The following is a 24,604-nucleotide window of genomic DNA, read 5'->3' as shown; positions in this document are numbered from 1 at the left end:
ATAAAAAAAATAGAGTCCAAAAATAGGGGCTGGACCAATGTGAAATGTGAGACAACACAAGGCAAGAGAGAACAGTTTCAGAAGGACTCTCAGGGGACAGCCTGGTGGACTGAAATGAGCCAAGGGGCACACCAAAGGAGGGGAGTCAGGCACGGACACTGCCTTGATCACTTATTGTCCTTATTATAGGAAATACCTCTGACTTTCCTTTTCACAGAGAGCAATTTTTTCAAGAAGAGTTCATTTCTATGATTTCTGGTTTCTAGGATGGCAGCTTTAAGAATTACTGAGAATCGGGTTCTTGCCATTTATTTTAAATTTCTCGACCTAAAGTATTCCTTCTATTCTTTGAGATATAATAATTCTAATTAAATTTACCCTACTCATTAAAAAATAACTTGAAATAGTACGGTTAATATTTCTAGAATTTGAGCACCAAAAGAACCTAGACGGTAAAAAGTAAAGAGTTTAAATTTCATTTCTTCCTTCTTTAATCCTTTCATTCTTTCACCATTCATTTTCACAGTGACTATTATGTACCTACCCCTGTTTTAGGGTGCTAAGAATATGAAGATGATAAGACACACTCACGAGAAGTTCAAAGTCTAGCTAGAGAGCAGATAAGTAAATGAATAACCACAGTATATTATTCAGTGGAGACACCCACACCGTGCAGCTAACTGGGGCCCCTAAACCAGATCGAGAGCGGAGTGTTCAAGAAAAGGTAGAACCTGAGCTAAGCCGGGCAAAACCAGAGCTGCTGGGGGAAAAGTGATAGATACATAGATAGATGAATGGATGGGAGGGAAGGAGGAAGAAAGAAAATATATGAATGAATATCTTCCATTAAGGGAAATAAAGAGGTTCCAAGTGGTTCGAGTGTTTATATGGTTGTATGTTGGGGGATGGTGGTGATGAAGGGTGGAAATTAGAAAGAGGAGGCACTGGTGATAACCAGGGGTGAAAACGTGGGCCTTGCGGGGCATGTTAAAAAACAGGAAAACTTGGTGGAATCATGAAAAGGTTACAAACTGGAGAGAGAAATAATCAGATTTGAGAAGGTCATTCTAAGAGTCCTAGAGCAAGTAGGACCAGAGGCAGAGAGACTTATGCAATAGAGATGGAAAGAAGAGTAAAACTTTAAGACCCGTTAAAGAGATAAAAAATATGGCTTGATGATAATGTGACTGTAGAGGGAGAAAATAAGAATGACCACCAGGTTTTTAAATGGTGAACTCGGTATCAAGTGATGGTTAGGAGCAGCGGGCAGGAAGGAGCTGATATGTTTAGTTATGGACATACTGAGTTTAGAATGTCCAAGAGGTCGTTAGAAATACATAGAGATAGGAGATTGGATTAAACATGGTAGCATGAGAGACATTCCCAGATACCCCCTTGAAACAACAATAAGCTGAACACCTAAAACTCAACAAAAAAAAAACACCCAAAGTGCACACCAATACGTCTGAGTGTGGGATCTGTGCATAAGAGTGACCATAGGTCAGAATCCCAGGTGGCGGCGGGTCGTGGACTGGAAGAAACAAAGAAGCTGCCTCTCGCAGCCAGAGCTCCCTATAGGAGGAGGGGGAGGGGAGAAGGAGTGGCGAGTTCCCTGAACAGCCCTGCCTGTGAGCTCCATGGGGCTGGCAGCAGTGCCCAATCATCAGGGCAGAAGGCAGAGAAACAAGGAAGGCAGAAAAGTAGGGGGCAGAGAAACAACAGTTGATTTTTACCAGCCGCAGTTGCAAAACTGAGGTTGAGCAGCAGCCTCCACCTCCCAACCTAGAGAGCCCCTCTCCCCATACCCTCTGAGGCTGAACACTGCGGAGCCCCAGGGGAATCTGAGCAAACGCTACTGAAACTGTCACTAACACTGACAGGAACTGAGAGTGAGGGCAGCAATCATGATTAAACATCTATAAGGAAAAAAAAAAGACATTATTCACAATTTATGTAAAGCAGAGGTCCAAGAGGCTTAGACACTACCTACTGGAAACCAAAAGAAAAACACCTTATTTGCAAAAGGTCAGAAACCATTATATAATAAATCTTTCTTGGAAAAAAAAAAGCAGAACATACTTCCATTGATGCCCAAGCGGAGAAATACTCCATTAAACAACATGAACAACCAAGGTGACAAGACAGCTCAGAAAGAAAGAGAAAAATCTCCAGAAAATAAGCTTACAGGCATAAAAATATGTGACTTAAATGACAGAGAATTCAGGATGGTACTTCTGAAAAAACTCAGTGATATCTGAAACAAATCATAGCAACAATTTCAGGAATTGAAAAAACAACTAGATGAGCAGAATGAGTTCTTTAGCAAGGAGACTGACATCTTCAGAAAGAACCGAATAGACCTTATGGAGATAAAGAAGACACTGTAAGAGTTGAAAAATGAAATACCAAGCATGGGAAATAGAGTCAGTCAAATGGAGGAAAGGATTAGTGATATTGAAGACAGAAATTTAGAAATAAATCAGAAGGAAAAAGAGAGAAATCGAAGAATGAAAAATAATGAAAGAGAAATACAAGAACTAGCTGATATCATCAGGTGAGGAAACATAAGAATAATGGGAATTCTTGAAGACGAGGAAAAGGAGCAGGGATTAGAAAGCATTTTCAGGCAAATAGTTGACAAGAATTTCCCAAATCTAAGGAATGAGCTGAATTAAGAAGTCAATAGAACATCCAATTATCTCAACCCAAAAAGGGCTACACCAAAACACATTGTATTAAAATGATCAAAAATCAACGACAAAGACAGAATTCTCAGGGCAGCCAGAAAAAATAACAAGGTAATTTATAAAGGGTAACCCATTAGAGTATTGTTGGACTTCTCAGCACAAAGCTTACAAGCCAGAAAGGAATGGAATCAAATATTCAAACTATTAAATGAAAAGAACTACCAGGCAAGAATAATGTATCCAGCTAAGCTCTCCTTTAGATATAAAGGAGAAATAAAGACCTTTCCAGACATACAAAAATTTAGGGAATTCTCCATTACAGGAAATTTTGAAAGAGGTCAGCTCGACTAAAACACAATGACAAAAAAAAACGATGCATGATTAGGAGTAAGGTGACTAGCAGGCTGATAAAAGCAGAGGAGTGCAATCCTTAATAAGAACAGGGCATTATAAGAAGAGATTTGCTATAGCAAGACAGTAATGAACATGCAGCATACATAGGGACAAACTGAGACAACAATGACTGAAAAGGGGAGGATTCAAAGATCCAAATTCTCAAAGGGGAATGGAGGTAAGGCACAAGCAGAAGAAAAGGAACGACTGTACATATACAACTATCCTTTCCATATTCATAATGGTAACCATAGGTCAAAGATTTAGAACCAAAGTATACAACATAAAACAAGAAGGACCAGAGATAAAAACCTACAAAAACTAACCAAAATAAAGAAAACAGAAACACAAGGACAAGGAAGCAATGGAAGCACCGAGCTACCAGAAAGCAAAAGATAAAATGGCTATAAGAAGACTTCATATTTCAATAATCACCCTAAATGTAAATAGACTGAACTCACCAATAAAAAGGCACAGAGTTGCGGATTGGATCAAAAAACAAAACCCAATCATATGCTGCTTCCAGGAGACACATCTTAGTTCCAAAGACAAATATAGACTCAAAATGAAAGGATGGAAAATGATATTGCAAGCAAATGGCATTCAGAGAAAAGTGGGAGTAGCAGTACTAATATTGGACAAAATAGACTTCGAAATCAAAAAGGTAAAGAAAGATAGGGAGGGCCACTTCATAATGATAAAGGCAATCATGCACCAAGATATTAACCCTTGTTAATATCTATGTTCTCAATCAGGGAGCCCTGAAATATGTAAAGCAATTACTAATAGAACAAAAGGGAGAAACAGACCAAAATACTATCATAGTAGGGAACCTAAATACCCCACTGTCAGATATGGACAGATCATCCAACAGAAAATCAATAAGGAAATAACATCCTTAAATGATACATTAGACCGACTGGACATAACTGACATTTACATCCCAAAACAGCTGCTCATACATTCTGCTCCAGTGCACATGGAACGTTCTTAAGAATTGACCACATACTGGGACACAGAGATAGCCTCAACAAATACAAGAGTGTTGAAATCATACCAACCATATTGTCTGATCATAATGCTCTGAAACTAGAGATCAACTGCAAAAAGGAAGTGGAAAGAACCACAAATAAATGGAGATTAAACAATATACTACTGAAGAATAACTAGGTCAGAGAAGAAATAAAAAGGGAGATCAAGAGATACATAGAAATGAATAATGATGATAATACAACATATCAAAATTTTTGGGAGATGGCAAAAGTGGTCAAAAAGAAAAGTTCATATCATTACAGGCCTATCTCCAAAAACAAGAACAAACCCTAATAAACAACCTAATGCTTCATCTTAAAAAACTAGAAAAGAAAGAACAAATGAAGCCTAAAGTTAGCAGAAGGGAAGAAATCATCAAAATTAGAACAGAAATAAATTTAAAAAAAAAAAAAGAAAAAATAAATGCAACAAAGAGCTGATTCTTTGAGAAGATTAATAAAATTGACAAACCCCTAGCTAGATTCACTGAAGAAAAAAGAGAACGGACACAAACAAACAAAATCAGGCATGAAAAAGGGGAAATGATGACAGACACTGTAGAAATACAAAGAGTCATACAAGAATACAGTGAAATTGTATATAATACTAAATTCAATAATCTAGGAGAAATGGACCAGTACTTAGAAAAATACACAATCAGCAGTTTGGAAATTGAAACAATCATCGAAAACCTACCAAAAAGTAAAAGTCCAGGACCAGATGGCTTCACCAGTGAATTCTATCAAACATTCAAAGAAGACTTAATACCTATTCTCCTCAAACTCTTCCGAGAAATCGAAGAGGAGGCAATACTTTCCAACTCATTTTATGAGGCCAATATCACCCGGATACCAAAACCTGGGAAAGATAACACAAAGAAAGAAAACTACAAACCAATATCTCTCATGAACACAGATCGAAAAATCTTAAATAAGATACTAGCAAACCGAATACAGCAGCATATTCAAAAGATTATACACTACAATCAAGTGGGGCACAAGGATGGTTCAAATACACAAATCAATTAATGAGATACACCACATAAACAAATTAAAAAATAAGAATCATATGATCATATGAATAGATGCAGAAAAAGCCTTCGACAAGACACAGCACCCATTTATGATCAAAACACTTAACAAAATTGGTATAGAAGAAAAGTACGTTAACATAATAAAGACCATATATGACAAGCCCTCAACCAACATTATACTTAATGTTGAAAAACTAAAAACCTTCCCTCTAAGATCAGGAATAAGGCAAGGTTGTGTACTTTCGCCACTCTTATTCAATATAACATTGGAGGTCCTAGCGAGTGCAATCAGGAAAGTGCAAGAGAAAGATATAAAAAGAAACACATAAAGGGCATCCAAATAGGAAACGAAGAAGTCAAACTGTTATCATTTGCAGATGACATGATTCTCTATATAGAAAAACCTAAAGACCCCACAGAACACTACAAAACAAAAAGCAAATACAGTAAATTCTCTGGATACAAAATCGACATTCAAAAATCCACAGTGTTCCTATACTTTAATAACAAAGTGTCAGAAAAAGAAGTGGAAAAAATAATTCCTTTCACAATTGCAACGAAAAAAAAAAATACCTAGGAATAAATCTAAGGAAACATGTGAAGGATCTATGTAATGAAAACAACTTATTAAAAGAAATCGAAGAAGATACAAAGAAATGGAAAGATATTCCATGTTCTTGAATCGGAAGAATCAACATAATTAAAATAACCTTATTACCTAAACCATTATATGGATTTAATGCAAACCCCATTAAAATGCCATAGGCATTTTAAAGAAATAGAACAAAAAATCATTAGATTTATATGGAAGCACAAAAGACCCCAAAATGCCAAAGCCATCCTGAAAAAAAAGAACGAGGCTGGAGGCATCACTTTGTCCGACTTCAGATTATACTATAAAGCAACAATAATCAAAATGGCACGGTATTAGCAGAAAAATAGACACATGGACTAGTGGAACAGAATTGAGAGTCCAGAAATAAACCCATATTTATATGGACAAATAATTTTCAACAAAAACACCAAAAACATACAGTGGACAAGAAAAGCCTCTTCAATAAGTGGTGCTGGAAAACTAGACAGTCACCTGCAAAATAATGAAACTAGACTGTTGTCTATCACCACACACCAAAATTAACTCAGAATGGATTAAAGACCTGAATATAATACCTGAAACAATAAAATGCATAGAAGAAAACATAGGAATTCAACTCAAGGACCTTGGGCTTAAAGAGGATTTTATGAATTTGACTTCAAAGGCAAGGGAAGTAAGAACAAAAATAAATAAATGGGACTACATCAAACTAAAAAGCTTCTGCTCAGCAAAAGAAACCATCAACAAGGTAAAGAGAGAACCATCCGAAGGGGAAAATAAATTTGCAAGCAACACCTTCAATAAGGGCCTAATATCCAAAATATACAAAGAACTCGTATGATTCAATAACAACAAAAAAACAAACGATCCAATAAAAAAATGGGCAGTGGACCTGAACAGACAGACACTTCTCCCTAGAGGACAGATAGATGGCCAACAAATATATGAAAAGATGCTCAACATCACTAGTTATTAGGGAAATGCAAATCAAAACCACAAGGAGATACCATCTCACACCTGTTAGAATGGCTATAATCAGCAGGACAAGTAATAACAAATGGAGAGGATATGGAGAAATAGCAACCTTCATACACTACTGGTGGGACTGCAAATTGTTATGGCCACTATGGAAAGCGGTATGGGGGTTTCTCAAAAAACTAAGAATTAACCTACCATATGATCCAGCAATCCCTCTACTGGGTATTTTCCCCAAAGGCTTGAAAACCCATATCCGAAAAGATATTTGCACACCGATGTTTACAGTGGCTGCCCAGGACATGGAAGCAACCGAAGTGTCCTACAATTGATGATTGGCTAAAGAAGCCAATATATAAGAAGTACATATATACAATGGGATATTAGTCAGCCATAGAAAGAGATGAAATGCTGCCATTTGCAACATGGATGGACCTTGAAATAATCATACTAAGCAAAATAAGCCAAACAGAAAATGTTGAAAATCACATGATATTACATATGTGGGATATAAACCTAAAAGCAATAAATGAACAGGACAAAGAAACAGAGACTCATGAAAATGGACAATGGACTAGTGGTAGCTAGGGGTGGGGTGGGGGAGAAAGAAAATAAAAAAATAAAATGTTAAAAAAATTATATATATAGTATGAAAAAATAAATAAACTGGCATTTAAAAAAGAAGAAAAAAAAAGAAATACACACAGATCTAGAGTTTAAGATAGAGGACAAAGCTGAAGATAAAACTTTGGGAATCACAGGAAACAAATGTAGTACTTAGGACCTCTCTAGAAGAACACAAGACCTGAAAGAAAAGAATTACCAAGGAAGACTTCTTTGGGCATGCAGAAAAGTTTTTTTAGAGAAAGCTAAGAAGATATCTCTGCAGAGGCTGGTAGAAAACCAGGAAAGATTGGTGCCCTGAAAATCAAAGGAGGGAGAATGTCACAGACAGTGGTGTGAAATGCTGCCTATAGGTTGAATACCATAAGGACTGAATATGTGTCTGCTTCAGATGTAGTGATAGGCAGTCACTGGTGTATTTATGGGGAGACCGTTTCAGTCAAATCGTGGGGACTAACATCATATTGCACTGGGTTGATGAGAGGTTGGGAAGTGGCAGGGTGGTTTAAGAAGCATGGGGGCACAGAGATGAAGGAAGAAAGAATGCCAGTTGCTGGAGGATGTGGCATGATAGTTTTGTTACTGTTAAAATCATTTTGCTAAAATTGTGCCTAGCGCAAATTCTAGAATATAGCAGGCATTCAATAAACTCTGAATATCCATTTAAAAGCCTTGATCAGGATTCTCCTCCATAAATAATTAGCTTATATATTTTTCTTCTTTATAAGTGTGTTCCTATTGACAAAGATCTGCTTTATACAAGAAACATTTGACATCTCATGCGCAATTTTACTTAATAAAAAAAATCTCCTGCTTCAAGTTTAGATTAGCCCTAATATCTTTTATCAGCAACATCTCCGTAGTCAGTAAGTACACTGCACAATTTCACTGGAAGTGATAACTAAAGGTACCAACTTCCTAAGCAAACAAAAATTAAATAATGTTTTACCGTAATGATACTGCGTCAAGAGTTAATGATTTAATCATTCATCCATTCCTCAACCTTCTCTGTGTAACTTTCTCCTCAGTTTACAAAATTTGTACTCCAGCGTTAAACCTGAATAAGGGTTAAGTTCCAAAGACTAGATTAGTCAAGCCATAAACAGGAGAGGCAAAGGGATGACTATGAAAATTTAATTTTTAAATTATTCGATATTGCCAAAAAATAATCCCCAAATCACTGATACCAGAATCAAAAAATAGTAGTGTCTGGTATGAAACAAAGAAAGCAATATCTAAAAATTAGCTGCTTTTGCTTAGTTCTCAGTCTTTTTATGGTAGTCTTTATTGACATAGCATTTGAGGTTCCCTTAGCACCAGCAATAAACATTTTTGCCTTTTTCCTTCCTATATTTCGAGAAAATGCAGGCAATGATCTGTTTCTTGGTCTACTTTGGAGTTCGCTCTCAGAGCAGATTTTCGCATAGCCAAGGGACAGACACCCCTTCAGCCAGCACCTAATTTGGAACAACAGATGGACGACTCATCGTTACATTTCCCTGCAAAGCTGCCACATGAGCAGGTAGCCTGGCCTCTGTCCCTGAGGTAAATAGGCTAATCTGTCAATTAGGCAGCTGCCTGAAAAGTCATTATTTTAATCACCTGTCTCTGGAGACCTTTCTCTGCAGCCCCAGAAGTACCAGCTCATGCTGTAAGGGCTGTGGGAACAGAATGTGCTGGCACGGACCGCACTGCAGATTGAGAAGGGGACTCACCCAAGCTGGGAGTCGGTGAAAGTGCTTCTCTCCGTGAGCATGTTCCCACTTCCTCCTGCTGCCACTTGGCCAATGGTCATGTGCGTCCTCCTGCCGCCTGAATCCACAGTGACACTGGGCCCGGCTTCCCTCACTGTGCGCGTGCTGTGGAAGGAGCTCTGATGCCAGGAGGACCGAGAGGCCCTGTTCTGAGTGACGGGCTGCAGTGGCACCAGTGGCCTGGCCTGCCCAGCGACAGGCTCTGAAGTCAGGTAGTTCTCCTTCTCCAAGAGGTTGCCCATGCTGTGACTGGTCCCAGGCCTGGGGTACGTGAGCACCACTGGGTTGACAGGGGCACTGTCAAAAACGGTGTCGTTTACAGACCCGTACTGGAGCCGTCGGTGATAAGTGTCATAGTGGCGGTGTCTGCTCACGGGCCCCGAGGTGAAACCCACTATTTCTGAGCGAGCGTATCTCGGGGGCATGAGGAGGGTGGACCTCCTGCTCTCCTGGTGCCGCAGCGAGTGCCCGGCCTGGCTTCTCTGGCTGTACTGGTGATCGCTGTGCAAGTAATGCACCCTCTCAGGGCTGCTGTCAGGAGAAATTTCAAGTCTCCTCAGAGGCTGCCTCAAGCATCTTTCCTCCACTGACTTCTGTGAGCTGTACTGTGCAGTTCCTCTCCCCCAGCGGCCTTCATAAGCAGTGGTCATGCCTGGCTGCACGAGAGAGAAATAAAGTTGAAAGGAGGCACAGCTCAGTTTTCATCTTTGTGGAAGACTAACAATTCCATGACTCTTATACGAGGTGTCCATTTCTCTGAATCACATGGAAAAGTCAGCCCCTTTCTGGGTAAAATCTGTTTTTAAACAAGACTTGGTTAACTTGGTTGACTAGTTATCTGCGCTAGGATTTGCTACTGTTTAAGGTTGCCAGTTTTCTATTGGTGTCCACACAAAATCAATCTTCTCATAATTCATTTAGAAACTAGTAATATTTAGAACAGTAACCTTAAAAAATAATCTGCGCAAGTTTAAAAATGTTTCCATGTTAGTCACGTTATACTCTTTGGGATCCTACCTTTAACAGGTCATAGGTTTTAGTGACAGGGGAACGCACGCCAGCAAAATCATTTTCAACTAAGTGTAGGTTGTAGACATACTCAGGAACACTGCTAGTTCGGTGAAGACTTCCTGCAAACAAGCATATAATAAATGGGCCGATCAGTTGTTAAAGATTGTACAGCAATAAGTTATAGATTTATTAAAATCTAAATTTATAATTAAGTCCTTTAACAAGTATTAGATTTATATTGGTATTTGTAAGCGCTGGTTTAACCTCACCCTTGGATGTGGGAAATGATCAAAGGGGATCACAATATTCTCTAGAAGCTTTTTAAAATAAAAGTTGAATAAAAAAATTAAAAAATATATATCTAATTATTTTTTAGGGAAGTAAGAGAAGATTTTTACAAAAATCCAAAAATGTTTGTTTATTACAGTGCTGAGGAGTTTGGAAATCACTTATTGGCTTAGGTGGTCCATACTATAAAAGTTCAGTTTCTTAAGTCAGAGGAGAACTCTATTCGCAGGACAGGACCTTAGAAGCTTCCTGAGGAGTCTCTAAGTGTAGGCAATAAATATGAGTGACTCAACACTATGAGATAAGATAGCTTGTATAAACAACAAGGTGGCTCAGTGTGATCGAAAAAAAGATGGACTGGCTTGAAAAAGACCAAACCTGGGGTTGAAGTATTTGGCCATGTGAGAGTGAGGCAGGAAAGGAAATTGTTCTTGAGCTATGGTGATTCTGTTTGTGGAATCAGCCAGGTTGGCTCATTCTTAGTTTGGGGGTCTAGCGGCAAGTCCACTCTCCTTGCAAACACTGAGTAGGACGCAGCCCTTCCCGCTCAGCTCTGTGGGGCCTACAGGGACTCTCAATTGATGCATGTCTCTTTAAACACTTGAGGAGGAGGGAGTGGTAGAAAATAGTATTTTCACTCTCTTCTACCCCTTTAATCTTCTCCCAGCTTTTCATTTGCTCTTTTATAACTTCCCAGGGCTTTGGGGTGGGGGGTGGGGGAGGGGGTGGAGGCAGGGAATGCCAAGCAGAATAATCAAAGATCTCTAAAACCTAGGAAATGTCTAGTTCCCTAACTTTAGCCTACTTTTTTTTTCCTACCATGTAGCATTCTTTCAGAAATCAGAGGAAAAAATACTTAACTAACTCTTCTAAGCTTCAGAGAGTTGTGAAAGATACTGAGAATAAAATGACATAGGCAGACCCTTTCCAATATAATTGGAAAATACCAACATACTTTTCCAATAAATTGCTATAAAGTCAAAATTTCAAAGACTATCCAATATATTCACAAGGTATCTTGAGGTGGAGGAGGAATGGAGACTGTTATTGCCAGAAAGCTAAAAAGTATGAAGCCATCCCAAAATATGTTTGTACATGTGTCTTATTTCCTGGATCTGAACAATCTGGCTGGTAAACAAGTTTTAGGCCTCAAAGGGTCCTCAGGGAGGCAGCGCAGGTTTGTAAATGTCACTCTTAAAGACCAGGGAAGCTGAGGAAGGCCAGGCCTCTCCTGTTTCCAGGGGCCTGATGTCTCCCCAAGAGATGACAATCGTTAGGCATCCCCTGGCTCCAATTCTGAAGGGCCAGGGGACTGGGGTGCCCTTAAAGCTGGGGATGTAAGAAGAGAGGGGGAAAGCCAATGGGATGCTTAAATTGTGCCCCACTCCAGTAAAACAAAAGCCTTTTCTACAGAGGTTGTGACCAGGCAGAAAATTATTGGTCAGTTGATATGTAAGAAACCAAATTTATAATCTTAAAAAAAAAAAAAAAAGTAGTTTAAGTGTATCTATGTTTAAAATTTTAGATTGTATTAAAGCTCAATATATGAAAGTCAGGAACACTCTAGAATAGGAAAATACTAACTGCCTATACGGATGGTAACTAGAACTATTTATTCCTGTTACTCTGTAATACAGCAGCAGATGATGAAAGGGTACAATTTTTGGAATCCAAGAAAATTTCTTCAAGGGGGCCCTCTAAGCCCATCATCACTGTCACTGTTACCCTTACCCTTCCAGGAGCAGGTAGATAATTAAGGAACAATTAGCAGGGGGCTACTGCCATCTTTAAGCTGAGATTCCTGCAAGGATTTTTTAAATGTGGAAGAATCTTTGGACAGGACCCACCGAAACAGCGTATCCTATCAAAATAGCTAATAACTGAGTTTTATAATCAGGCCTGTTGAAGTAAAACATTTAACTCACACTGTTGCTGAGGGTTATAAGTCTTTTTAAAGCAGTATTTATATGAACTCCTTACATTTCAATATTACTTTTCTTTCAGGAGCACAAGTAATTTTATGTTTGTTTTCAATATTCTGTGATGCAGAGCCAGCTATTATCACCTCCCTTTATAAATAGGTAAATTATGTGCTTTAAATTGCAAAGAGATTTAATATCAGGTTGGATATCATAGTAGCTTTTCTGAACTTGCCACTTATCAACACCCTGGAGGGATCATCATCATAATTTTTGATATGAGGACCAAAAATAATCATTCTCTCTCTTCTAGAAACTTAAGTTGAGCAACTCCAAACACTCCGCAAATATTAGTTCTTTATTTGCTAACATAAGTCCTTATGAGGAAGTTTCTTCAGTTTTCAGATGAATGAACTGAGACTAGTTTAATAGTTCCCAAAATAAGTACAACATGGTTGGTAACAGGGAACAGAATACGATTGGATCTTTAAACTATGGACTCCTTTCTTCTACCAGAAAGGTTGTGACTCCTGATATTCAACCTGCGGACTGGCACAATAGATGTTTTTTCTGGTTGAAAGGTTTATCTTAAACAATGCAGATTAATTTGTCTAGGCAGTCATGAGTTTGAGAACAGTATAGTGGATTAAAGGTGAATTAGCAGCTATGTTCTAAGATTTTAAAGAAATTTTGAACTGGGTAGAAGTTTTTTCTTAAAAGGTAATATTAATCAGATGGAAACCAGTCTCTTTAAGGCAAGTCATTATTTTCTGTTCAATCAGAATAAAATATTATATGTATAATAATGATTACTGACTATATAAAATAATTCAGCCATGATTTATTCTTCTCCAGAAATAAAAACAAGACAGCAAACAAAAGCATATTAGACATACAGTCACATCTTGCTTTAAATAAAACCAACATGAAAATCCACATTTTCTAACATGGAAAATGAGGTTGGCTATATTTTAAAGGATTCATTTACTTCACAAAAAGAAGTCTTTTCTTCCCTAAATCAAAGAACTCTATGGACTTGGCCTGGTGCATCCACTTTACTGCTTTTTGTGTATCTGGTCAAATCACTTAGATGCCTCAGTTTCCTTAATTCCAGCTATCAACTGAGTTGCTGAGAGAGTTTACCTCAGAGAGCTAACATTAAATGCTTTTAAAATTGTAAAGCAACATGCAAAAGTGGTACATGGTTTTTAAAACAATTTGAATCACAAAAATTTGTTTTTCACACTTTTCCTTCAATTGGTCTGTTCTAGAAAGAGGGCTAAACTAGTGTGCAAGCTTTAGTTTACATTATGTGTACCTCAGAGTTTTTATTCTGGTAAATTTATCAGTGGTATTGAATTTGACTTTTTTATGGTTATTTTTAATTGACCCAATAATTGAGGATCATAATGACATAATTGTGGAGTTTCTGGCCATTCATTTTGATTGTACTGTGCATTATGTGCTTTTGGTCTTCCCTAAAGAAGGTGATGATTTATAGGGAATACTGCAAATTAATATTAACTCATCCAAACCTTTCCTTCTAAGAACACCATGGACATTTTATAGCGCCCACTTTAAGGGAAATGAGGGAAGTAGTTACAGAACAACTTTAAACTCCACCTTCCTCAAATAAGCAATTCAGGTGAGAGTAATTGTGGGGATGGGTTGAGGGGGTAGGGCTGGGGAATGAGGGTAAGGAGAGGTGGTTTTGACGGAAGGACTCCAAATTGCTCAGAAGATGGCAGAGGTGTAGACCTCCCAGGATAATGTAATTTTCTTTTTCCTGGTCTGAAAGTTAATCTGAATGATCCTATCCCTAAGCAGCTGTTAGGGGAAAATATCTTGTTTTCTGATCATCTATGCAAGTATTGTCCAAAATAATGGATCATATTAGGGTTAAAAATAATGGGTTGATCTCCATAATCAGTGTCTTCTTTGTGGGGTTTGTGAGCGGTTATATTACCTAATTGGCTGAATTTACTGTTTTTATGAAATTGAGTTGACAAGCCTCTATTTTGACATAATTACATACATTTGGGCACGTTTGAAAAATCAACTATAGCTTCCCTTATGGTAAATAGACGAGAGAATTGCTAAACAAACAAAACCTTTATATAACCTGCTTCAATTAGAGATAAGAGAGTAGCATTCTCATTCAGCAAAGCATTTTCTTTCAGGCTTCTCTGAGCACTCTTTGGGTGTAGTTAAAAAACTGATTTGGTTCATGAGCTCAAAAAAAGAATTTGTAGAGATGGAGGTATAAAAACTTCCCATGCCAATAGATTTAGTTAAATGTACATACAAAAATCACCAGGCATTCACTACTGGTATTGATTTAAATGCTACACTTAATTGTGCTCAAAAGCAGTTGCCTTCACAGTGTGAATTTACAATGGTCTTGTGTGTGTGTGTGTGTGGAAGGAGAGCTTGAAAGCCTAAAAGCTATCACCTTATGGAATTTGGTCTTAAGCAACCTCTGGGGAACACCTCTCTTTCTCCTCATATGTTAAAAAGATTTAACTTCTTCCATTAGAGTAAAATTGGGGGGCATGCTATTACAGGTGAGACATGGCATCTTGAAACTTATAAGAAAGCATTTGTATAGCAATTCATATTTAAGTGGATCCTTAAAGTCATTTATGAACAAAAACAGAAATTTAAAATATGAAATATGTCAGGACCCATCAAGAACCATATATTAAGACTATTCAAGTTGGTGAAGCACTTTTGTTTGTCTGTGTAGCCATATAACATAGGATTCATTTCCTTGGACTTCCATTTAAAAAAAAAAAAACACAAAACTTATTTTTTCCTATTCTTATTCGTTAAGAAAAATAACCAGATATTTACAGAAACCACCATGCATACCGTACAACTCAGTTAAGCAACTGCTCAGTCTAGAAAATGAGTAGAGTTTGTTGGTTTAAAAAATCTATGGTGAAGAAATGTGGTAATATTTATGGTGATGAGTTAACATAGCTCACATAATTGACCCTAAGAAACTACTCAGTGGCTCAGGCATACAGCTGGAAAGCACCCCCAGCTATGAGTTCTTACGAAGTTGAGTATGCCAAGCGTTGGTGGCACAATGGGTAGAGCTGCCTTCCAACAAAACTGAATATGCCAGGGATAGACCAGCTCTCCTGCGAGAATGGGCCATATGCTCCAGGTGCCACCGTGTTATTAGTTAAGGGCTATACCAATCAGTCACCAGAAGTCCTTATTTTTCAGAAGCCACCTAAGCAGTTTGAAGTTATCCTCAGATACATCAGTTTATGGCATGTTTGGAATAATCTGCAAATTTCTGCTCTATATAACCACAAAAATATATATTTAAAAGGCCCATTCATGTTGCTGGTATCTATATTATATATTTTGTTTGAGTAGCTAAAATACGTGATTATAAACTGGAAACTTAGCACACCGTACTAAATTAGTACTAAATTGATACATCCTGAAAGTTTCTAAATCTCTTACTTCCTGTACTTCGTCTCCTTACTTTGGCATTCCTGCCAATTCATTTGTTGAGATAACCCAAAATGATTACATTAGAACTGCAATGACAAATATCACTTTATACTTACAATGGTGCAATAGCCATAAAGGTCAGTTTATAAAACTCACAAATTCAATTTTTTTTTTTTTGCTTTAAAAAATTCACTACAGGTTTTTATAATGGGTCTTAAATTATGATATTTTCATAGCCTCACACTTGCCAGGGCTAACCTCTTCCCTCCCAACTGATTCGGAATTGCTATCCCTTCTCCTTTAAATCCACTGAGCCTGCCAAGTGAAGTTTCAGAAAACCCCTGCATTTTTCATGTTTCTCCTTGCTGAAACATATTCTGTCACTCACAATTATCAAATCTTTAACTTGCATTTAAGATCTTCCTCTACAATATAAGGTGGAGGAAGGGTGAGGGAAGGTTGCCTATCCGAAGGCACCACTGAACTGAGTTTTGAAGGACTTGTAAGAGTTAACCAGGTCATGAGAAGGGAGGGAGGAGTGTGGAAGGGAGGGGGTGGGGCAGGAGTAAGAATACCAAATAAGATAAATAGCACTTTTGGTGGAAAGTGGGAGCAGTGGTGATAGGATGAAGTCTGAGAAGTTGCAGGCATTGGATCATGAAGAACTTGAAATACCATGCTGAACAAGGATTTTATTTCTTGTAGATAACAGTAAGAAACTGAAGGAATGTAGGTTGGAAAATGATTTGATAAAATTTTAGAAAGTTGACTCTAATAGGTATGTGGAAAATGGACTGGAGTGAGGCCAGATTAAAGCAGGAAGAGACTGTCTTAACTTCCAGGCATATTTTTACTTCCTTGACAAAAAGAATCACATCCGTTACCATCATTTCTAGCACAGTCATGCATCAGCACTTGACAAGTTAATTGCTGATTAGTCATATATTCTTGTACATTCAACATGTCATAGTTACACAAATTCAGTTTGCACTTCATCCTTCAGGTCGACGTCTATCCTGTTGATCGCGACATTGGAGTCAAAATGTGAGGGCAGTAGTAACATGTGCGCTTTTGCTTGGAGTGGATAGAAGATACTCAAATATTTTCTACTGCTTCTCTGTCATTCTGGAAATACAGGGAGGAAGAAATCTTTCTTTCCCCCAAATGTAGGCAGACTTTCCTTCTGAATGATTAGAAAAGCAGACTATGTTTAGTTCAGCAAGGTTGATTCTACATCTGAATAATATATATTTATTGTCACTCTCTCATCCGGATGGCTTGTGTATTTATCTATAATATTTTGGTGGCCTGTAAGAAGTTCCTATTATCTGCCAAGAAAAGTTCCCATTTTCCTCTTTCAAAGAAAAGGTAATCAAGACATATTAGTTCTGATGTGATCCTTCTCAACCCCATTCCATAGATGTACTGGTGAGATTTAAGATTTAGTGGGAATCTCATGGACATGGACAATAGACTAGTGGTTACCAGAGGGGAAAGGGGGGGGCAGGGAGGTAGACAGGGTAAAGGAGGTCAAATACGTGGTGACAGAAAGAAATCTAACTATGGGAGGTAAACACACAAGGTAAATATATATGTGCCTTTCTGTTAAAATGTACAGCTGAAACTTACTGGATTTCGTTAACCAATGTCACCATAAAAAAAAAAAAGATTTAGTGGGAACAATTTAGTAAGCTACTAATGAGTCACATTTTCTTCTGGAAATCAAGGAATTGCAGAAATTTGCTTATGATGCTTTGGTCAATTAATATCATTAAGCCTAAAGCTCATTATTCCAGGAATATAAATATGTAAATTCTTTTCATGGTAATGGTATATTATGTTTCCTTTTTTCAAAATGTTCATTTTTAGTTAAGTCTATATATTGGGCTCCCTAGCTCATCATTAAGCACTTAAGAACATCTGTTTGTACGTCCAATATTCAATCACCATTAATGGCGTTACACAAAGATACACAACAGATTTCTTAATATTTCTATTGTAAAAGGACCTGGAATTCTGTTATTATTCTTACCCTAATAAATCAAGGAGTGAGATGACTCACTTTAATACAAAAAGATTAAGTTTTCTCCTAATTTTGTTTATTTCCACTTGTAACACTGCCTTTTGCTGTTCACTTCTCCAGAAGTATGGTGTTACACTTTCATACATTTGTGGACATGCACAAAATAGCTGGAAAACATTTATCTCGGAATTGTATAAAATTCTTTAATGTCATCTGTGATGAAACCAGAATGATCTTTTAATAGGCCAGATTACATTAAGCCTGCTTTTTAAATTCCAGAAGTAGTAAGACCATTTTTGTTATTGTATTTCATTACTATCATAGATAGGTTGCCAATAATATGCTTGTTCTCTCATAAAATAATAAAGCTTTGAATAATTTTTATTGATCAGATTGGAAATTCAATTTGAGTGGAAAATCAATTTTAACTACTCTAAGATAAAATAATATAAATATGTACAGCCTTATTTCAATACATGGGAAAAGAATTTAAAGTCTGTATCCAAAACAACACTTTAGGAGAATGAGTCAATGTGAACAACGAATACCTAGAATATCTAATTCAAGTGAGCTATGCTGTTCCCATGATTGGAACTACCAGCACAGGCACAGATAACATTAATGGGCCTTTTAAAAAGCCTAAGTGAACAGTCTTCCTCTCTTTAAGGTAATTTCCTGTATCTTAGCTGTGACATATAGAGCAAGGAACTTTCATAATCACACAGTTTCTGTTCCATTGATTCTGAAGCATCCCTACCACACCCTCACTTAAGACTTTACCCACAAAAGATATGTTCTCATCATTTCTAGGGCTGGGAAGTTTATTTTTGCAATCATCATTGTGTTAACATTCTATTTCCTTTGACTAATTACAATTGGAAGAAATTCTAAAAAACAGACACACCTTTTTTGTACTCACTGCACTTGATCTACTAGACATTTAACAAAAATTGGCCTATGGGCTATATTAGGCAGACATGGAGGTACATTAAATCAGGTGGCATTACCAACACATTAGTTTCAGAGCAGCATGGCCATCTATGTCCCTGCCATCCCACCATGGAACTCTTTTTTTCCCTCTCTCCTGATCCCTCCTACCTTCTGAATGACTAATCACCTAGCTTCCAGGATTGCTTCATTCCTGGAATTCCTTTTTGGCAAACAACAAATTCATACAGGATTTAAACAACCCCTTCCCCCTCCACACACACACGGTAATACCTATTAATTGCCTTTTTTGCTACCTTAGCTAGTTTTCACTCCTTTTTCCAGATATTCAAAACATCTTGGCCAGGGAATTGATCTAAGCGAATGGCATACCTCAGTTTTTATGGTGGATTTCCAGAGAAGTTGTAAATTTTATTAAGACGTCACTCTTGTGTTTTATAAGTATTACATACAATTTACAACATGACTTTCTTCCTACACAGGCACGGAGTGGGGGTTAGGGAGAGTGTAATAAGTAAAGTAGTAGTACTTTCAAAGTAAGTGTAATAATTAGGATATGGACCCTTTAAATCTTTCCCTTTGCTAATAACAATTCTTCGATGTCTTCTCTGTGACTTTAATGAAAGAGTTTTTGAAAATTCCCTACAATACAGACTTATTTCAGAATGCTGCTATCTACTTCTGACCCCCCTGCCCCCATCTCCCAAGAGTTACAGCCAACTGTAAAATATTCAGCATAGTTTAAAATAAGAGAGTGATTTACAATGAACACCAGCTACTTACATTTAAGGCCTTAGAGAGAAATTGATGGGTTAAAGATCCTTTCAGGGCATTTATCAACAAATCAGTACCATTTATCTCATCAGGTATGTCAACAATTCAGAATTCTCCAGGGCCCTGGAGCTAAGAGCAGTTAACAACAGGGTCATTTCTTCCCACAATTTCTTGTGTTGATACAGGATTCTTTCCAGACCAGCACTGTTTCAGCAATTGCTTGTGTTTCAACTTTAGACATGATAGTAATCCGAAAATAATAAAAACAATACTTACGACCATCAAGAGCCCCCAGATCTTTTCAAAGAACTTTAATTAAACAACATACTCAAACCACCCCTGGTAATTGTTCCATGGCGTGTTAATGTTAAATTCCTTTGAAGCCGATTACTTTTTTGAGTCACAGAAAGCTGAGGCTTTAAAGTAAGTAGGTGTTGTTTGCTGCTTTATCTCTCAGCCTGACTTGCACTTCTGGGTAGGCTGCTGAGTGTATTTCAGCTTGCTGGGAAGCTCCTGTTGTAATCAAAATATTTCAAACACTTTGTTCCTTAGTTGGAAGAGCCACTCAACCAGTTGCCCTAAGCATTAGAGCAGAAGCACCATGACAGTGCCCTTTGCTCTACCATATCCATCCTGTGAACTATGAAATATTCCTGCTATTCCCTCTTAGATCAGTCTCCTCCAACCACTTCACTAGGCCCGATTCTACTGAAATTTTGGGATCTAAAAACCAAATTCCTCCAAGAAGCTTTTCAAAATTCCCTTTAGCTGGTGGTCTAACTCATCCTATGGAGATAATGTGTTAGCTGTTCTGTTTGGTGGCTTACTATTTTTCATTTGATAATGCATTTTTTAGAGAAAGGTTTCCTTCTTCAGACTTTAAACCCCTTGCTTTAAAGCAAGCAGAATCCATGTTCAATACAGCACCTGCAGTGCCCTGCGTGAAGAACAAACTCATTTGATAGTTCTTGGATTCACCACGCAACATGAATTCACCATGTTGTAGAGACAGATCATGTGTGGGTTTGGGACTAAGTGTCCAATAAACATTCTTTGTGTGTGAAATGGATCCTTATATCTACCTTACATAATTGTTTTAAGGATATAATGAAATGCAAACATATTTTTGAACAAGCTTATGTACATTGTAGATGCTCAGCAATACTCTTTCCCTCTGTTCATTCCCATTCTCAGGGGGTAAGAAAGAATGGCTTTTTTGCATTTCCCAAGCAGAGGAAGCTAGTTTGGTTCCAGTTTAGCATTGAATCTGCACAGACTAAAAAGGTTCAATAATTCCTCTGGACAAAAATTGGCTTCGGTTGTTCTGGAGTCATTAGACTCCTAAACAGTAAATTTGTTTTTTTTTTTTTTTTTTTCCCTATGTACTGCAACAGTTCTTTTTTTTATCTAGACCTCCCATTCTCTCAGAACCACTTCATTTTTATTTAGAGAAAAATGAGAGGGGGTTTAGGGTCTAAAAAAAATTCTATTTTGTACTAATAACCAAAAAGCTTAACAATACAACTGAGGAGTGGTTTAAAAACTCAGGCTTCGTAGTTTCAATATCAGCCTGCTGCTTACTATCTGTGGGAACTTGAATGTTATGTAACTGCCTAGTTTCTTCATCTGTAAAATCGGGGTTAAAAGACTAACAAGTTTTTTTTTGAAACGTAAATAAAATAATGAATGCAAACCACATAGTCCAATTCTTGGCACACAGTAGGCACTCAATTACATTAACTATAATCATTAAACATCTCTCTATATTTCAAGTTTTTAAATATTGACTGCTTGATCCTTTAGGATTCTTTTACACAAAGTGAAAACAATACAGTCTCCCAGGGTCTGCTGTTTTAAATCTCTAGTCTGGTATTTTTTTCTTTTTCCTAATCGACTCTTCATTGCCATGCACAATTCCTAAAGAAACAGTTCAACATTGTAGGAAACAAACTGATATCCCAATTTAATCAATTTATTTCCTCTTTTCTGTCATAAGCCTATAATACTTTTATAATGAAAAAATAAATTAGTACAAGAGTACTGTGTGGCTCTGATCATCTGACTTTTAATAAGGGAGAAAAAATATATCTATAATGATTTCTAATGTTCACAACTGGTTTGTCATCTTCTTCCCTTTCCAGCTCTGCTATTGATTACTGATATAATGTTTTACTTTAAAAACAAAACACAAAAAAACCCTCCTTTCACCTCCAAGTTTAATTTTTTGGAGAGACCAGCGCCGTGCCCATGGGTGCATCCGTGCGCGTTGCAGTGAGGCAGGGTGGGTACTGCTGCCGGCGGGGCCAAAGTCTCCTTCCTCCTCCTCCTCTTCCTCCGAAGGGTGGTGTGATTGTTCCCTGGCCCAAAGCCTCCTATCCAATTTTTTCACTTCCTAGATGAACCCACTCGCTCTGTACACGGGGCGGAGAGCCCTTAAGTACCTGGGCAAGACACCGCAATCCCAATTTACAGTTCGTAGGAGCGTCAGTACTTTGAGGTTTTCTTTTTCAAAATATTTATTGAGGTCATAAACTCTTTTAAAAATCTAATAAAAGCTAGGGGTGCTTTCTCCAAAATGATCATACCGAAATTCTGCATAAAATTTCAAAGTGTTTATAGACTCCCGGAGCCCCTAGATTAAGACCCCTGTATGGCGGGGGCCAAATAGAGCAGGTTTAGGAAAGAGTGAAAATCTTGGATTGAATTCTTTCGTATAGATATATACGTGCATTTAACACATGTTGATACATATATGACAAAGCTGAGTAGGAGGCTATTTTAGAAGAGTGCTTTCCCCAAGTAAGCCGGTCTCAGTCTGGAGGCGCGGCGGCTCATACAAAGGAACCGCAAGCAACAGGTGGGCAGGACACCAGGTCCCGCACCCTCAGCAAGCAGCGCGTCGAAGTAACAAGGCATTGAGGGTGAGGGAGGGGTAGGTAAGGGATAGAGTCGAGGCGGCGCAGAGGGGTGGCGGGCTCCACTCACCGTTGGCCACGAAACTGCGGCCCTTCCGGGCCAGGGTCTGCTGCACCTGCTCCTGGATCCGCAGGCTCTTGGCCGCCTGGCCGCTGCGGCCGCTGCTCCCCGCCAGCTTTAGCTTGGCCTCGGAGGGCAGAGCCAGGCTGGAGCTGTCCAGCTGCCCCAAGATCTGCTGGCCCAAGACCGTACGGATGTAGCCGTACTCAGCGGGGGAGCCGGGGAGTGCCATGGGACCCGAGGAGGCGACCGAGCCGCTCGCCTGCCGCGAGACCTGCGGGCGAAGCTGCAGCGTAGCCGGGGGCACTGGTGAGAGCCCCGCCCCGCCGCTCCCGCCCCGCCTCCTGCCCCGCCCTCTGCGCGGGTGAGAGGCCGGAGCCGAGGGCAACGCCGCCACCCGAGTCCAGAGTCCAGCCTCCCGGAGGGACGAGGCGCACTCGGCCCGGCAGCGGGGGCGGAGTCAGCCGCGTGCGCAGATACCTGGCGAGTCGGACCCGTCCCCGCGGAGGTGGGGGAGCGCGCGGTTTTCCCGGGGTCGCGCACACTCTGGAGTCGCCCAGTATACTGCCTGCCGGGCCGCGCCCAACTTCAGTTGCCTTGCTCAGCCTCTGCCCCGGCCCTCGGAAAGGACGTGATTTCCGCTTGATTGTGGAGGGGCCGCCCTCTGGGCAGGTGCGCCCTGGCGAGTCACTTCTCTTCCTGGACTGAGGTTTGCCTCTGGGATCGCCAAGTGCATAGTGATTAGTCAGGCTCTGTTAGACCGTTGGAAACATTTCGTGGTTTTCCTGGACCTACGGGTGAGAAAAGGCTATTTGGTCAGGCAGAAGAGGCAGTAGGAGGGAAATGTGTCAAGAAGATGACACATTGTAAAATCGAAGACTTTTTAAAATACGGTAGTTTTTTTTTCTTAGTACAACTTCAGGAACTATGTACTTTTGCACAGATGCAGTCTCAGAAACATATGCTCTTTCTCAATGAGAGCTTCTGTTTTCCCTTACAAATACACACTGTACCCAGTACACTCTATGCTCACTGACTCTTACGAACACACCCACACAGAAACTCAAATAAGAGGCGCTAGGGAAGAGTATACTTTTAATAGGTGATAATTTTTAATAGCCCTATTAACGTTGTTTAATACTCTTTATGATAGGCTCTGTAGGGGGCCCATGGAAGGGGCCTCTGATTTTCAAGCGCATCTTCCACAAGTTATATTTATCGTGCTACTAATTATGTTTCGCACGTAGTTGAGAACTTGAGAGCTAAGCTCAACAGAAAGTGTGCTTGACCTTAAAGTTTACAACCTAAGCCACTCGTCCTGATTTTCCTCTTTGGACTTGAGAAGCAGAAGGAGAAACATCTATCCCTGGTATTAAGATAATCTCCCATTGATTGCTTGGGCTTGTATGTTCATTTTTCTCAAATCACTCAATCAGTGCAAACACTTATTCAGATCTGGAGTGGCTGGAGAACACAGCTTCTCCCTTTTCCGTTTTCCTATGCATACTCTTCTGTCTTCACACGTGCACAATGCACAGGTATCTGAATGTGCAGGGAGTAAAGAGGAAATCGAAGGGCCCCAAGCCTGGTCAAGGAATTGGTGAGAGAAAGTTCTGCCACCGCATCTCAACCAGCCACATGGCTAAGACCTTGTGGAATTTAGTGCTTAAGTGAAGTCATGCAGATAGTCGATATTGGAAACAATTCCTCCCATTCCAGCAGGACCAGTCTTGAAGTAGATTATACCTTGTGAAGAGCTCAATTATGTAGCTAGATGAAAACATCCAGCCCTGATGCTGAGATTCAATTGAAAGGAGTGAACAGAAGGGGAAGTGATGATAGAGACTTCCAGTAACAAACTGTTTCTTTCCCCCTCCTTCCTCCTCTCTCCTTTTCCTTTTTTGGCAGCCCTGAGAGTGCTGCTTTGAAAGACACTTTCAGTACCTTTCCCCAAGGGTTAGCTGGGGCATCTTTTGTTTTTGTGTGTGTGTGTGTGTACCTGGAGAGCCATAACTTAAAAGTTCTGCTCTGCCTCTATCTAGATCCCTCACTGGGAAAGTAGAGAGATATTTTTCCATTTATTTATTTGATTGAGCCACAT

The 24,604-nt window shown here is 39.0% G+C and overlaps 1 protein-coding gene across 1 annotated transcript in view; it reads right to left on the bottom strand.

Moving 5' to 3' along the window:
- The window catches only part of PKP2 (plakophilin 2), a 73,552-nt gene extending 50,707 nt beyond the window's left edge, over positions 1-22,845 (bottom strand). The window contains exons 1-3 of the mRNA XM_016121529.2: positions 22,513-22,845; positions 10,111-10,223; positions 9,055-9,749 (exon numbers count right to left, since the gene is read on the bottom strand). Coding sequence (XP_015977015.1) covers positions 9,055-9,749; positions 10,111-10,223; positions 22,513-22,735 — 1,031 coding nt within the window. The 5' untranslated portion in view covers positions 22,736-22,845. The remainder of the gene's footprint in view (positions 1-9,054; positions 9,750-10,110; positions 10,224-22,512) is intronic.
- Positions 22,846-24,604: the final 1,759 nt, after the last annotated feature.

This window comes from Rousettus aegyptiacus, unplaced genomic scaffold (genome assembly GCF_014176215.1).
Source record: "Rousettus aegyptiacus isolate mRouAeg1 unplaced genomic scaffold, mRouAeg1.p scaffold_m13_p_2, whole genome shotgun sequence".
Lineage (NCBI taxonomy): Eukaryota > Metazoa > Chordata > Mammalia > Chiroptera > Pteropodidae > Rousettus > Rousettus aegyptiacus.
Note: the sequence above shows the minus strand (reverse complement) of the source record. Positions and strands in the feature narration are given on the sequence as shown.